This window comes from Microcebus murinus, chromosome 22 (genome assembly GCF_040939455.1).
Source record: "Microcebus murinus isolate Inina chromosome 22, M.murinus_Inina_mat1.0, whole genome shotgun sequence".
NCBI lineage: Eukaryota > Metazoa > Chordata > Mammalia > Primates > Cheirogaleidae > Microcebus > Microcebus murinus.
In genome coordinates this window covers 14,151,455-14,165,856 of record NC_134125.1, presented here as the reverse complement: position 1 = coordinate 14,165,856, position 14,402 = coordinate 14,151,455, and the positions used below count along the sequence as shown (strand labels likewise).

The 14,402-nt window shown below is 47.2% G+C and overlaps 1 protein-coding gene across 1 annotated transcript in view; it reads left to right on the top strand.

The window, feature by feature from the left end:
* Window positions 1–14,402, top strand: part of GCN1 (GCN1 activator of EIF2AK4) — a 62,695-nt gene that overhangs the window by 36,025 nt on the left and 12,268 nt on the right. The window contains exons 32-44 of the mRNA XM_012756482.3: window positions 475–640; window positions 931–1,125; window positions 2,482–2,728; window positions 3,215–3,336; window positions 3,670–3,784; window positions 4,477–4,656; window positions 8,490–8,710; window positions 9,577–9,645; window positions 9,845–9,983; window positions 10,073–10,269; window positions 10,470–10,612; window positions 13,242–13,359; window positions 13,469–13,684. Of these exons, the coding sequence (XP_012611936.2) occupies window positions 475–640; window positions 931–1,125; window positions 2,482–2,728; window positions 3,215–3,336; window positions 3,670–3,784; window positions 4,477–4,656; window positions 8,490–8,710; window positions 9,577–9,645; window positions 9,845–9,983; window positions 10,073–10,269; window positions 10,470–10,612; window positions 13,242–13,359; window positions 13,469–13,684 (2,128 nt within the window). The remainder of the gene's footprint in view (window positions 1–474; window positions 641–930; window positions 1,126–2,481; window positions 2,729–3,214; window positions 3,337–3,669; window positions 3,785–4,476; window positions 4,657–8,489; window positions 8,711–9,576; window positions 9,646–9,844; window positions 9,984–10,072; window positions 10,270–10,469; window positions 10,613–13,241; window positions 13,360–13,468; window positions 13,685–14,402) is intronic.

Genomic DNA, 14,402 nt, shown 5'->3' with positions numbered 1-14,402 from the left:
TTTTTATTCCAGACCATCAGCCAGGGATAGGACACAGATTCTTTGCCTTTGGAACCTTCTTGTTGCTTTGTAGCTGAAAAATAATACCACTTTATTTGTAGAGTGCATTCACTACCAAGTGCCTTCACTTACCTCTTTCTTCTCTTACAACCTGCCTTAGAGATAGAGCGGTGAGCATTGGACTCACTTTTCCCTCTGGGGAAACTAAGGCAGAGCTGGTCCCTTGCCCAGGGTCACCCTGTAGGTGGTAAACTCAGGGCAGATGGCACATCTCTATTTAACAAGTGGTTTGTTCTAGAATACTGGGTAGACCTTTGGATGAGCATTGGGCATTGGTGGTCTTGCTGTGCTCAGTCCCTGAAGCGGTGTTTGCTGTGGACAAGCTCCGTTTCATTGCTATCTACTGCATGGGTTCCATCCACAGAGGAGGCCCGTGGCTGTCCCTGCCCCTGACATGCTCCTTTTCTTTCCCAGATGTGGCCTAGCCCTGGCCCTGAACAAGCTCTCCCAGTATTTGGATAGCTCTCAGGTGAAGCCACTCTTTCAGTTTTTTGTTCCTGATGCTCTCAACGACCGACACCCAGATGTCCGGAAGTGCATGTTAGATGCAGCCCTTGCAACACTCAACACGCATGGGAAGGTAAGAGCATCTGAGCCAGCTGAGAAGACAGGCCATGGCTGGAGAGAGATGCTGAGTGCCAGGAGTTCTGGCAGGGCACTAGCTGCAGTTGAAAAATGACACTTATATTTCTTTTGAGCCAAAAAGACCCCAATAGGATATTAAATTCCTCAAAGTCTGCTGCAGTCCTGCCTGAAAATGGGAAGACCTGCTGGCATTGCTGGCTGGTTAGTCAGGATGTCTGTTCCAGAGCCAGACGTGGGACCCTATAGACACAGCCTATAGGGTTGACCTGAGGTTCGGCTTTCTAGGAGAACGTCAACTCGCTGCTGCCAGTGTTTGAGGAGTTCCTGAAGAATGCACCCAACGATGCCAGCTATGACGCTGTGCGGCAGAGTGTGGTGGTCCTGATGGGCTCCCTGGCCAAGCATCTGGACAAGAGCGACCCCAAAGTGAAGCCCATTGTTGCCAAGCTCATCGCTGCCCTCTCCACCCCCTCCCAGCAGGTATAGTCGTCTGACCTGGGGCCCAAGCCCATTGGGGAATTAAGACCTGACCCTGGATAGGTAGTGGGACGCCAGGGACCAAGTCTGGTGATTGAGGTCCAGAAAGCCCCGCCCTCAGCAAGGATTCATCCCCCCTCCAGGGGAGAGCCTGGTTCGCTGTCAAGAACACCCCATGAGAGGGAGTTACTTTGTTCTAATACATCTCTAGATATTTTCATTTTTTCTACTCATTATTGACCTTGCACTGGGAATACAAATATTTTTAAAAAAAGAAGGCAGCCTCCCTCTTATGTCAAGCCTTTTCCTGACCTTCTCTATGTGTTATGCAGTGCAGGTGCTTTTTAATGTAACCTTTAAGCTATAGTGCAAAGGGATTTCTTCTCTGTGTCTCTTTTTTGAAAATCATATATTTACATATGTATTGTGTGATTTGCATTTTGCACTATCCAGAGTGTCCTTGTAGAATGTATAGTTGAAAACAGGTTTCCAAAATTGTGGTCAAATGAGATTTCAGAAAATCCAACCTATAAAAGTGTCTCCCCTGGGCACCTGGCAGCCTGGTGCTTTGCTGCGCTCTAGTGGGCTTAGTGAGCAGTGTCTGGAAGGCAGGATTGAACATCTTTTGGTACCACTCAATTTGGCCCTGGTCCTGTAAGCCCAGCCTGATTTCTCTGTGACTTTGACATGTTACAGAGAAGATGTGGGGCATTTTTATGGAGGTGTGGTAATGTGCTTTTCTCTGGAGATCTTTCTTTTGAGTGGGTTCAGTTTTTTTTTTTGTTTTTTTTTTGAGAGAGTCTCACTCGGTTGCCTGGGCTAGAATGCCATGGCGTCAGCCTAGCTCATAGCAACCTCAGACTCCTGGGCTCAAGCAGTCCTCTTGCCTCAGCCTCCCAGGTAGCTGGGACTGTAGGCACGTGCCACCATGCCTGGCTAATTTTTTATATTTCCTAGTTGTTTGGCTAATTTCTTTCTAGTTTTAGTAGAGACAGGGTCTTGCTTTTGCTCAGGCTGGTCTCAAACTCCTGAACTCAAGCAATCCTCCCGCCTCGGCTTCTAGAGTACTAGGATTATAAGCATGAGCTAGGCGCCTGGCCGCCTAGCTTCTTTAGACCAGAAATAGGACCATAAATGCTGATGTTCTTGTCACTAACAAACTGTAATATGCACCCCAATGGGCACTTTATCTTGTGTCCTACATAAAAGAGTTTGATTCTCTGACACTCTATGATACCCACAGACAGTGGCTGAGATGGATTCAGGGACATCTAGTGGTGGGTGCTGTGGAATATTGTCAGTCACCAGGAGCCGACTACAGTTGAGCCACAGCACTGATGAGGCAGGCCCCTCCCACAGGTCCAGGAGTCCGTGGCCAGCTGCCTGCCACCTCTTGTCCCAGCCATCAAGGAGGACGCCGGAGGGATGATCCAGAGGCTTATGCAGCAGCTGCTGGAGTCGGACAAGTATGCAGAACGCAAAGGGGCTGCGTATGGGCTGGCGGGCCTGGTGAAAGGCCTGGGCATCCTGTCGCTGAAGCAGCAGGAAATGATGGCAGCACTGACCGATGCCATCCAGGATAAGAAGAACTTCCGCCGGCGAGAGGGTGAGTGTCTCTGAGCTGTGTGCTGCCCAGTGTGAGAAGTCGGTGCCCACACTGCCAGAGGAAGGAATCTGGCCTTTCCACCACAGCTGGAGGGCTGGGGTGGGTGTGTGTGTGTGTGTGTGTGCGCGCGCTTGCAGGGTGGGGGAGGTGGCTGTGACCCAGTCTAGCTGGATCCTCGCTGATTTGGCCTGGACTTTCTAATTTCTAACTCAGCAGCACCTTTAGCTGAGAGAGATCTAGCTGTTAGTGTCAAGAAGTGATGGATAGTCCCCCTGTTCTCTCTTCTCTTCTGCTCAGCCACCTCCTGCTCTGTGGCTTCCTGAGCTGAGGCAGAGGGTGCTGCTTCCTTAAGGGGTGGTTGTTCTAGTCCCACAGCTACTCTGAGTGTTTCCAGAAGAGGTGGAGGGAGGTCGCCAGCCCTTCCATTCCCTATGGCTGCCCCTAGAGGACACTCCTTCCCTGCTATCCTGCCTTCTTCTTCCCTAGGAGCCCTCTTTGCCTTTGAGATGCTCTGCACCATGCTGGGGAAGCTCTTCGAGCCCTACGTGGTTCATGTGCTGCCCCATCTTCTGCTGTGCTTTGGGGATGGGAACCAGTATGTGCGTGAGGTAAGTCCCAAGGATGCGAGGGGCAGCATCTGCCCACGGGGTCGACCGCGGGGTGTGAGGCTCCCCCAGGGAGTATCAGAGGTGGTGTAAAGCTCCTGCTGCTGGAATCCCTTCTGCCCGCACCTCAGGCACAGCTTACTGCTCTGGTTCCCAGTAAAGGACTGAAGCTTTATGGGACGTGTTCTCAGCTGTCCCCTTAGGCCCTGGCACAGGGTCCGACACAACCCAGAAACCTAATAAGTGTTGGTTGCTGGAGGAACACTAGCATTAGTATCAGGCCTTAACCCTTGCTTGGGGGAGGAGGCCCCTGAATGTCTTTTCTCCTCCCTTGAGGCTGCAGATGACTGTGCCAAGGCTGTGATGAGTAATCTCAGTGCTCACGGGGTGAAGCTCGTGCTCCCCTCCTTACTGGCTGCCCTGGAGGAGGAATCCTGGCGGACCAAAGCTGGTAGGGCCGCTCCCTTCTTTCTCTCCCTCAACTTCCTGTCCCGAAAACTGCCCTCAGCAGGGATCCAGGTAGCCATAGCTCTTGTCCTGCTTGTGCCCCCGCTTCCCCCACCTAGGGATAAGGCCAAGACATTCTGCCTTTAGGCAGCTCAGTCCTTCTAGAGTTACTATGCTTTCATGCCAAGAACTGGTCTCTGACAAGAGCCACAGCCCTAAGTCAGGAACTCCTAGAGCTTTAAAGCTGTTGTGTGGCTAGTTCTGTGGTTTAAAGGTCAAGATCTGGGGCCCCCTATGTGGGTTCCCCCCTCAGTCCTTTAGGCTTCGCCCTTCAGTTTGAAACATCACAGATCTAAGTCAGTTTCCCCATTTTTGTATGAGGAAACTGAGTCTAGAGAAATTCAGCACATTGGCCTTGGATCGTGGCAAGGGCTAATCCAGATCTCCCCCATGCTGGTCTCACCTCTTTTCCCTCACACTCCCCTGCCTCTCCCCTGGGATCCTATGGCTCAGTAGGCCTTAGGAGCTTTCCGCTCACTCTACTAGAGCCAACCCCCTTTGCCCTCCACCTAGGGCTTGCTTGAGCACAGTCTGGCAGGGAATAGGCCAGATGTCCCTTGCCTGTGTAGCCAGCTCAGGTGACTTGCTGGCCTGTGCTCAGTGATTCAGTGCTGGGCATATGTCTGCTGTCTGCAGGGTCAGTGGAGCTGCTTGGGGCAATGGCATACTGCGCTCCCAAGCAGCTGTCATCCTGCCTACCCAACATTGTGCCCAAGCTTACGGAGGTGCTGACTGACTCCCACGTCAAAGTCCAGAAGGCCGGACAGCAGGCACTCAGGCAGATCGGCTCTGTCATCAGGAACCCGGAGATCCTGGGTATGCCTCTCCCACAAGGGCACTTGCCCTGGCTGTACCCTTAGTCCTGCCTTTGGATACTGCAGGGAACATGCTCCCATTCAGCTAAGATCTTTGCTCTCTGAGGACGGATATATTCACAGTGAAATAATCTCTGACTCCTCAGAATCCCTTTTCGTAGAATAGTTAGTTGGAGGTAGTTTGGAAGCAGTTTGTTTTTTCACCAGTCTGGGGCAGCCATCGTTGGCTCAGGAGCAGCTTGACCATGGGAGGTCCCTGTGCCCTAAACTGAGCATGAATGACAGTCTCTGGACCACATCAGCCCATCCAAAATGTTAGGTTCTTTGAGAATTTTCTGTTCATCTCGTTCCAGGAGGGCTGTGATAGAGGGAAGGGTTAGGGCAAGGGTTAGTATTAACCTAACTGTACTCTTTCTTTAAAATTTATTTTTTATTGAGGTAAAATGTACATACATAGTTTTACCATCTTTACCATTTTTAAGGGTACACTTCAGTGTAATAAATACATTTATATTCTTTCCCCTGCTTCATCTCCCTCTTCCCCCAAACCTAACTGGAACTCTGTAGTGTTGTTCTTTCTTGATTGATGGGAAGAGGTCAACTGCCAGGAACCAAACCCAGCCAGCTGCCTTGACTGGCACGTGTTTGTTAAATTTTAAGCTTCATCTTGGAGCATCATTGTGGAGTCAGTGTATTTCAATATGTAATAGCCTTAAAATATATAAAACAAAATTTATAAAACTACAGGTAGAAATAAGAAAATATCTTAGTGGGAAATTTCAACATACCTCTCAATTATTGATAGGGCAAACAAAATTTACAAAGGATACGTGTTTTTTAAAGTTTTCATTTATTTTTTATTTAAAAATTGTTTTCCAGCTTTATTGAGGTATAATAAGTAGAAATTTTATACATTTGTGTGTACAATGTGATGTTTTGATGTTATTTTTTGTCAGATCATAATCAAACTAATTAGCATATTCATCACCTCACGGAGTTAACACTTTCTTTGTGATGAGAACATTTAAAATCTATTCCCTTAGCAAGTTTTTTTTTTTTTTTTTTTTTGAGACAGAGTCTCACTTTGTTGCCCAGGCTAGAGTGAGTGCCATGGCGTCAGCCTGGCTCACAGCAATCTCAATCTCCGGGGCTCAGCGATCCTACTGCCTCAGCCTCCCGAGTAGCTGGGACTACAGGCATGCGCCACCATGCCTGGCTAATTTTTTGTATATATATTTTTAGTTGGTCAATTAATTTATTTCTATTTTTGGTAGAGACAGGGTCTTGCTCAGGCTGGTTTCGAACTCCTAACCTTGAGCAATCCGCCTGCCTCGGCCTCCCAAAGTGCTAGGATTACAGGCGTGAGCCACCACGCCCGGCCCCTTAGCAAGTTTTAAGCCCCTAGTAATCACCATTATAATCCCACCCTCCTAGTAATTTCCATTCTACTCTCTGCTTCTGTGGCTTCTACTTTTATAATGATCAACAGTCCTGGTGATTTCTAAGGCCCAGAACAGTCTCATATCTATCAAATGAAATTGAAATAGAATGTGCATAATATAAAAATTTATTCTTTTAAAGTATACAATTCGGTGGTTTTTAGTATATTCACAAAATTGTGTAAACATCACCATTTATCTAGTTCCAGGGCATTTTTATCACCCCAGAAATAAACCCAATACCTATTAACATTCACTCATCATTTCCCTTCTCCCCCCAAAACCTGACAACTGTTAATCTACTTTCTTTCTCTATGGGTTTGCCTATTCCAAACATTTCATATAAATGGAGTCATATAATATGTATGTGAACCTGTTGTATCTGGCTTCTTTCACTTAGCATAATGTTTTAGAGGCTCATCCATGCTGTGGCATGCATCAGTACTTCATGGAATAATATTCCATTGCATGGCTATACCACATTTTGTTTATCCATTCATTTGTTGATGAACACTTGGGTTGTTACCACTTTTAGGCCATTAAGAATAATATTGCTGGCATGAAGAACACTGAAATAAGAGCCAGGTCTTTCAGGGTCTTCCAGCCCGTGGAAGACCGTGTGCAAATCAATTCAGCTCCTGGAACCCTGGAGCTCACATAAAATAAGGGTAATAAGCCCTATTCGCCTTTGAAAGGTACTATGAAAAATCAAAAGGAAGAATGGGCAGAAAAGCTTTAAAAATCACAAAATGAGGCCGGGCGCAGTGGCTCACGCCTGTAATCCTAGCACTCTGGGAGGCCGAGGCGGGAGGACTGCTCAGCTCAGGAGTTCGAAACCAGCCTGAGCAAGAGCGAGACCCCCTCTACTATAAATAGAAAGAAATTAATTGGCCAACTAATACGTATAGAAAAAATTAGCTGGGCATGGTGGTGCATGCCTGTAGTCCCAGCTCAGGAGGGTGAGGCAGAAGGATTGCTTGAGCCAGGAGTTTGAGGTTGCTGTGAGCTAGGCTGACGCCATGGCATTCACTCTAGCCTGGACAACAAAGTGAGACTCTGTCTCAAAAAAAAAAAGAATAATATTGCTATGAACATTTGTGTAAAAGTTTTTGTATTAACACGTTTTTAGTTCTCTTGGTTAGATAACTAGGAAAGGAATTGCTGGGTCATATGGTAAGTCTTCTTAACTTTTTGAGGAATGGCCAGACTATTTTTTAGTGTCCAAATGGCTGTACCATTTGACATTCCCAACAGCATCTTATGAGGGTTTCAGTTGTTCTTATCTGCCTCTTTGATTATAGCTGTCCTAGTGGGTATGAAGTGGCATCTCATTGTGATTTTTTTTTTTTTTTTTTTTTGAGACAGAGTCTCACTTTGTTGCCCAGGCTAGAGTGAGTGCCATGGCGTCAGCCTGGCTCACAGCAACCTCAATCTCTGGGGCTCAGCGATCCTACTGCCTCAGCCTCCTGAGTAGCTGGGACTACAGGCATGCGCCACCATGCCCGGCTAATTTTTTGTATATATATTTTTAGTTGGTCAATTAATTTATTTCTATTTTTGGTAGAGACGGGGTCTCGCTCAGGCTGGTTTCAAACTCCTGACCTTGAGCAATCCGCCCGCCTCGGCCTCCCAAAGTGCTAGGATTACAGGCGTGAGCCACCACGCCCGGCCTCATTGTGATTTTGATTTGCATTTCCCTCATGACCAATGATGTTGAGCATCTATTTGTATGCTTATTGGTCATTTGCATAACTTCTATGGAGAACTGTCTGTTCAAAACTTTTTTTCTGTTTTTAAATTGGGTTGTTAATTTGTGCATCATTGGCCAGCATGGGTCTTTCTTTATAGGGCTTAAACACCCTGTGCTGGGGAAAAGATAACCCAGGTATTCCTCTTGGAATTCCTTCTGCTGGGCTGTTTGCGCGGTGTTTTTAAGAGCTCATTTTATCTGATCTTAGCTGTTCTAAGCACTGTGTGCTTCACTCTCTTCACTGGTTTAGCAGCCTTTGGTGTCTCAAAACAGGTTTTTCCCAAAACCACTTGTGAGTTAATGGTTCCAGAATAAGGTCCATAGTGCCCAAGAGCAATCCTATGGCAGCTCAGCACTGTGGCTGCAGCTCAGAACCCATTGAGACCAGCCCAGGGGGTCCCCGCCAGTTCACAGCTTCTTAGCACAAAGAGGTGACAGCTACCACCTTCAGAGTGACCTCTAATTCCTGCCAGTGGAATAAGGACTGCTCTTTGTAGATAGGCTGGCTTCCCTAGCTGGTGACTGTAGGGCTTCAGGGGGAAGTACCCCTGCTCCCTTTCCTCATCGACTCCAGTTTTGGGGACCCTGGGGCTTTGCCACTCCTTAGGCTTATACAGACCAGCCTCTTCCTATTTGGATGTGCAGCTATTGCCCCGGTCCTGCTGGATGCCTTGACAGACCCCTCCAGGAAGACACAGAAGTGTTTGCAGACCCTGCTGGACACCAAATTTGTCCACTTCATCGACGCCCCATCCCTGGCCCTCATCATGCCCATCGTCCAGAGAGCCTTCCAGGACCGTTCCACTGACACACGGAAGATGGCAGCCCAGATTATTGGCAACATGTATTCTCTCACAGACCAGAAGGTAGCGGCCTAGCTGGGGTGGTGCAGGACAGACTAATAGATGCTGGGTTAGGGTGCAGGGTCCCTGCCCACAGTAGGCATGGAGGGACATGGGCCTTGGTCCCTGATTACATTTGCAGAGAGAAATGGGCCATAAGTGGGAAAGTTATGTCAATCCTTGGAAAGTTGGGAAATGAAAAAATTCGGAAAACAAAAAAGATTTTATCCATATTTCCCCAACGCTAAAATAATTACTGTTAATGTTTTTTATTCCATTTAAAAAATGATATTTCTGACCTTAAACATATTTTAAGTATAACAAGTTATTCATAAAACTGATTCTTAATAGTTATATAATATCCCAACAAGTTTATACACCATAAGTTATATAATTCTATCATTGGTCATATAGTGTCCAGGTTTTTTTGCTGTTTTAAGTGATGCTGTAGCGAACATAAGGTGTTTTCTATATTTAAAATTATTCCCTAAAGCTGAATGCTACATCAGGAGACATAAACATTTTGAGGTGAAGAAAGGGAAGATGGTAATGAAATTCTGAAAGGACAGTACCAGAAATAATTTTCTAAGGGCAGTAGGAATAAGAGCATTGAACTGGTAGCTCTGTTTCACCTGTTGAGTATGGGCCTGGGGTCCTTTGTGGGATCCCGAACAATTGCGTAGGGCCTTTAGGGCACCCATCAGGGGGAGTTCTTTGCTCGTTACCTCTCCCCACCTGTTCTGTGCACAGTTAGGTTTTCATGCATGGTGCCCTGTGGAGCACTCCTATCAGCAGAATGGGAGGTCTGGGGGACAGGGTCCACAGCAGCACGGGTCCCAGAGAAAGCAGGAATCCAGCCTCCCCCTGAGTTGCCTCTTGTGTCGTTGCAGGACTTGGCTCCTTACTTGCCTAGTGTGACACCTGGCCTGAAAGCTTCTCTTTTGGACCCTGTTCCTGAGGTGAGTCTGCAAAGAGGGTGGAGGGAGCTCATTATTTTGGCCCAGTCCCCAGAAAATTGATTCCTGAGAATTCCCCAAAGCTGCTTTTGTATCTGTTGGGTAAAGGGAAGGGAAGCCTAGGCATGCTTACCTACTCTTGTGTGTCTGCCTTGTTTTGAGCCACATCTCATCACCACCCCTGGTTTTGGTTACCTGACAGGTGCGGACAGTGTCTGCAAAGGCCCTTGGAGCCATGGTGAAGGGCATGGGGGAGTCATGCTTTGAGGACTTGTTGCCGTGGCTGATGGAGACGCTGACCTATGAGCAGAGCTCTGTGGATCGCTCAGGCGCTGCGCAAGGTGAGGCCAGAGCAGGCCCAGGGAACAGACTGGGAATACTCTCTAGGGGCCCTTAGGTTCAGTGGGTTCATTCTGGCCATTTGTTGCAGGATTGGCTGAGGTCATGGCTGGTTTAGGGGTAGAGAAGTTGGAGAAGCTGATGCCAGAAATCGTTGCTACAGCCAGCAAAGTGGACATTGCACCCCATGTCCGAGATGGCTACATAATGATGTTCAACTATCTGCCCATCACCTTTGGGGACAAATTCACTCCCTATGTGGGGCCCATCATCCCTTGTATCCTCAAAGTAAGTAATAGTAACCACGCTGAAGGTGAAGCAGGTTGCAAGTGCTCTCTTGGAGAGCTGGGGCTCCCTGCCAGGGGTTGGGGGCGGGGTGGAAGGCAGGTGGCAGAGCCCTTATCCTGTTCTGCAGGGAGCCCCATTTCCATTTGGGTTGGGTGCCCAAGGGGAGGCAGCTCTGGCTGATCTGCCCTCTGTGTGCCCAGGCTCTTGCCGATGAGAATGAGTTTGTGCGTGACACCGCCCTGCGTGCAGGCCAGCGGGTCATCTCCATGTATGCTGAGACAGCCATTGCCCTGCTGCTGCCCCAGCTGGAGCAAGGCCTCTTTGATGACCTATGGAGAATCAGGTGAGACCGCCAGTGGGAATACCCAGTGGGCCAAGCGAACAGAAGACTGCCACAAACTGTCTCTGAATTTTCTCCAGACCCTTGCTTTTAACCATTTTGACTCTTTCTAGTGTCTTGTAATGTCTTTATTCTGATTCTTTTTAAAAATTCTCTCTCTTCAGTCCTCCAGTTTGTATTGAGATTTTATTTTATTTATTTAAGTATTTGAGACAGGCTGGGTGTAGTAGCTCATGTCTGTAATCCTAGCACTCTGGGAGGCGGAAGCAGGAGGATCGGTTGGGCTCAGGAGTTCGAGACCAGCCTCGGCAAGAGTGAGACCCCATCTCTACTAAAAATAGAAAAAATTAGCCAGGTGTGGTGGCACATGCCTGTAGTCCCAGCTAATTGGGAGGCTAGGCTGGAGGATCACTTCAGCCTGGGAATTTGAGGTTGATGTGAGCTAGGCTGATGCCACTGCACTCTAGCTTGGGCAACTACGTGAGACTGTGTCTCAAAAAAAAAAAAAAAAAAGGCTGGGTGTGGTGGCTCACGCCTGTAATCCTAGTACTCTGGGAGGCCGAGGCGGGCATGGATTGCTTGAGGTCTGGAGTTCGAAACCAGCCTGAGCAAGAGCGAGACCCTGTCTCTACTATAAATAGAAAGAAATTAATTGGCCAACTAATGTATATAGAAAAAATTAGCTGGGCATGGTGGTACATGCCTGTAGTCCCAGCTACTCGGGAGGCTGAGGCAGGAGGATCACTTGAGCCCAGGAGTTTGAGGTTGCTGTGAGCTAGGTTGATGCCATGGCACTCACTCTAGCCTAGGCAACAAAGTGAGACTGTCTCAAAAAAAAAAAAAAAAAAAAAATTGAGACAGGGTCTTACTCTGTTACCCACGCTTGAGTGAGTGGCCCAATCACAGCTCTCCGCAGCTTCCAACTCTTGGGCTCAAGCAGTTTTCTTGCTTTAGCCTCCTGAGTAGCACAGGCACATGCCACCATACCCAGCTATTTTTTTTTTTATCTTTTGTAGAGATGGGGTCTTACTATGTTGCCTGGGCTGTTCTCCAGTTTCTGGCCTCAAACGATCCTCCTGCCTTGGCCTCCTAAAGTGCTGGGATTCCAGGCGTGAGCCACCACACCTAGCTCTGTATTAAGCTTTTAAATGTTGAGTACTCTTGAAACTAGAAGTTCTACTTCTAGGAATAAATTCTGAGGATATGTTTGGCCCAGTGCTTTGGCTTTATACATAAGGATGTCAGTTTTATTCATTTTTATAGATTTACAGGGTACAAATGCAGTTTTGTTACATGGATATATAGATTGTAGTGGTGAAGTCTGGGCTTTTAACATACCCTTCACCCAAATATCATACATTGTACCCAATAGGTAATTTTTCATCCCTTACCCTCCTTCCACCTTCCCTTTTGTAGTCTCCAGTGTCTATTATTCCACTCTTATGTGGCCCTGTGTACCCATTATTTAGCTCCTACTTATAAGTGAGAACATGCAGTATTTGAGTTTTCATTCCTGCATTATTTCTCTTAGGATAATGGCTTCCGCTTCCATCCAAGTTGCTGCAAAAGACATTGTTTCACTCTTTTTTTGTGGCTGATTAGTATTCCGTGGTATATGCACACCACATTTTCTTTATCTAATTATAGGTTGATGGATACTTAGGTTGATTCCCTATCTTTACTATTGTGAATTATGCTACTAAACATGTGAGTGCAGATATCTTTTTGATACAATGACTTCTTTTCTTTTGGGTAGATCCCCAGTAGTGGGATTGCTGAATTGAGTGGTAGATCTATTTTTACTTGTTGAGAAATCTCCGAATTGTTTTCTGTAGAGGTTGCACTAATTTGCCATAAGGATGTTTGTTGTAGTATTGCTTGTCATTTGAAAAATTTGAGGTTGATTTAAAAATATAGCACCTCCTTACCCTGGACTTTCATTCAGTCATCACAGAATGGTATAGGACAGTATTAGCTGACACAGAAAGCTCCTCAACCTATTGTTGATAGGATAGTGCGGGCCGTGGCCCAGCCACGTAGTGTGGGCCTGCTTCCCACATCATGTGGGGTGTGCATGGTGTCTTTGTGTATAGGGAGATGGTATGCGTTGTCACCAGAGTGTCAGAGTGATTGCTTGGGTAGTGAGGGTTTGAATAATTGCTTATATCTCTACAGGTTTTTATGTATTTCTTGCAATTTCAGTTTGAATATGACTATTTGTTCTAATCATTAAAAACAACAAACCTAATTTAATTTGTGGAGAAGTAAAGTTTATTCTTTTAAGGCCTCTCTCGGTTTCCTCACTTTTGATGATCAATCTTCCTAGTTTACTGTTAGTGTTTCTCTTTTGTGTGTGCGCCCTTTCTCTCTTTATAACTTTTATTGTAGAAATTTTCACATATTTTTAAAAAATGTTTTGTCTTTTCTGCAACTAAAGCAATATGTGCTTATTAGCAGAAAACTCGGAAGATAGTAGGAAAGTGTAAAGAAATGAAATCAGTCTTAGAACTGTTTTCCCATCTTAAGATAACCACCATGAATATTTAGGGTGCATTTTTTTCTAGTCTGTCTTCTGTACAGTGCTTGATTACACCCTTGCAGCTGTGTGACTGTGTTCTTGGTCTCTTTGCAGGTTCAGCTCTGTGCAGCTCCTTGGGGATCTTTTGTTCCACATCTCAGGAGTCACTGGGAAGATGACCACAGAAACTGCCTCTGAAGATGACAACTTTGGAACTGCCCAGTCCAACAAGGTGCCTGCCTGGTGGTTTTTCCTGCCTCTGCTGCTAGTAGGGTATACCCAGAGGCTCATCCTGTGGAGGCTTCACCACCCTGTTCTCTGTCCCCTCCCACTGGCTGCAGGCCATCATCACTGCCCTGGGGGTAGACCGGCGGAACCGGGTGTTGGCAGGGCTGTACATGGGCCGCTCAGACACCCAGCTGGTGGTGCGGCAGGCATCGTTGCATGTCTGGAAGATTGTTGTCTCCAATACCCCACGCACCTTGCGTGAGATCCTGCCCACCCTCTTTGGGCTCCTGCTGGGTTTCCTGGCCAGCACGTGCGCAGATAAGAGAACGGTAAGTTTCCTGGGCCTTGCTCTGGCCCAGCACCCCTGGTGACTCCTTTCAGAGCCTAGAAAGCTGTGTCTGCAGAGCCTGAGAGAGCACACAGGGTCCCCTCCCTAACAGGAGAACATTATTTACTTAGTCATTCAGCAAATATTTATTAAGCATCTATTGTGTGCTAAGCAGTGGCCTAGCACCTGGAGACATAATGGGGAAGAAAGGCAGCCTCATTCCTTTTCCTCTAGTCTGGTCGAAGAGGTAGATTTTAATCCGATAATCACACTGATTATCTTTTATCTATTTTACATCATAAGAGTTGTAAAATGCAACTGTGGCAAGTGCTGCATGGCCATGCAAATGCTTATAATCAGGGTGTTTGACCTAGCAGTATGTGTATGTTCATGTGTGTCGGTGAACGCTTCTCAGAAGAAGTGATGCTTGCAGGTGAAAGACAGGTAAGCGCTAACCAGCTGAGGAGGCGAGACACCATTCCAGACTGGAGATACAAGGATGGGGTCTGCAGAACCCCTGGTGGGCAGGAACATGGGAGGGGCTGAGCAAGGCCAGGGTAGCTGGAGTATGGCAGCTGGGCGGAACAGCATAGCATGAGGTGAGGCTGGTGCTGGTGGGGGCAGACAAGGTTCAGTGGTTGGAAGGAGGTGCCCAGGCTGGGCTTATGGTCAATTCTGCCAGTCCCCTTTGGCCAACTTCCAGCCCATCCCTGGCAAGC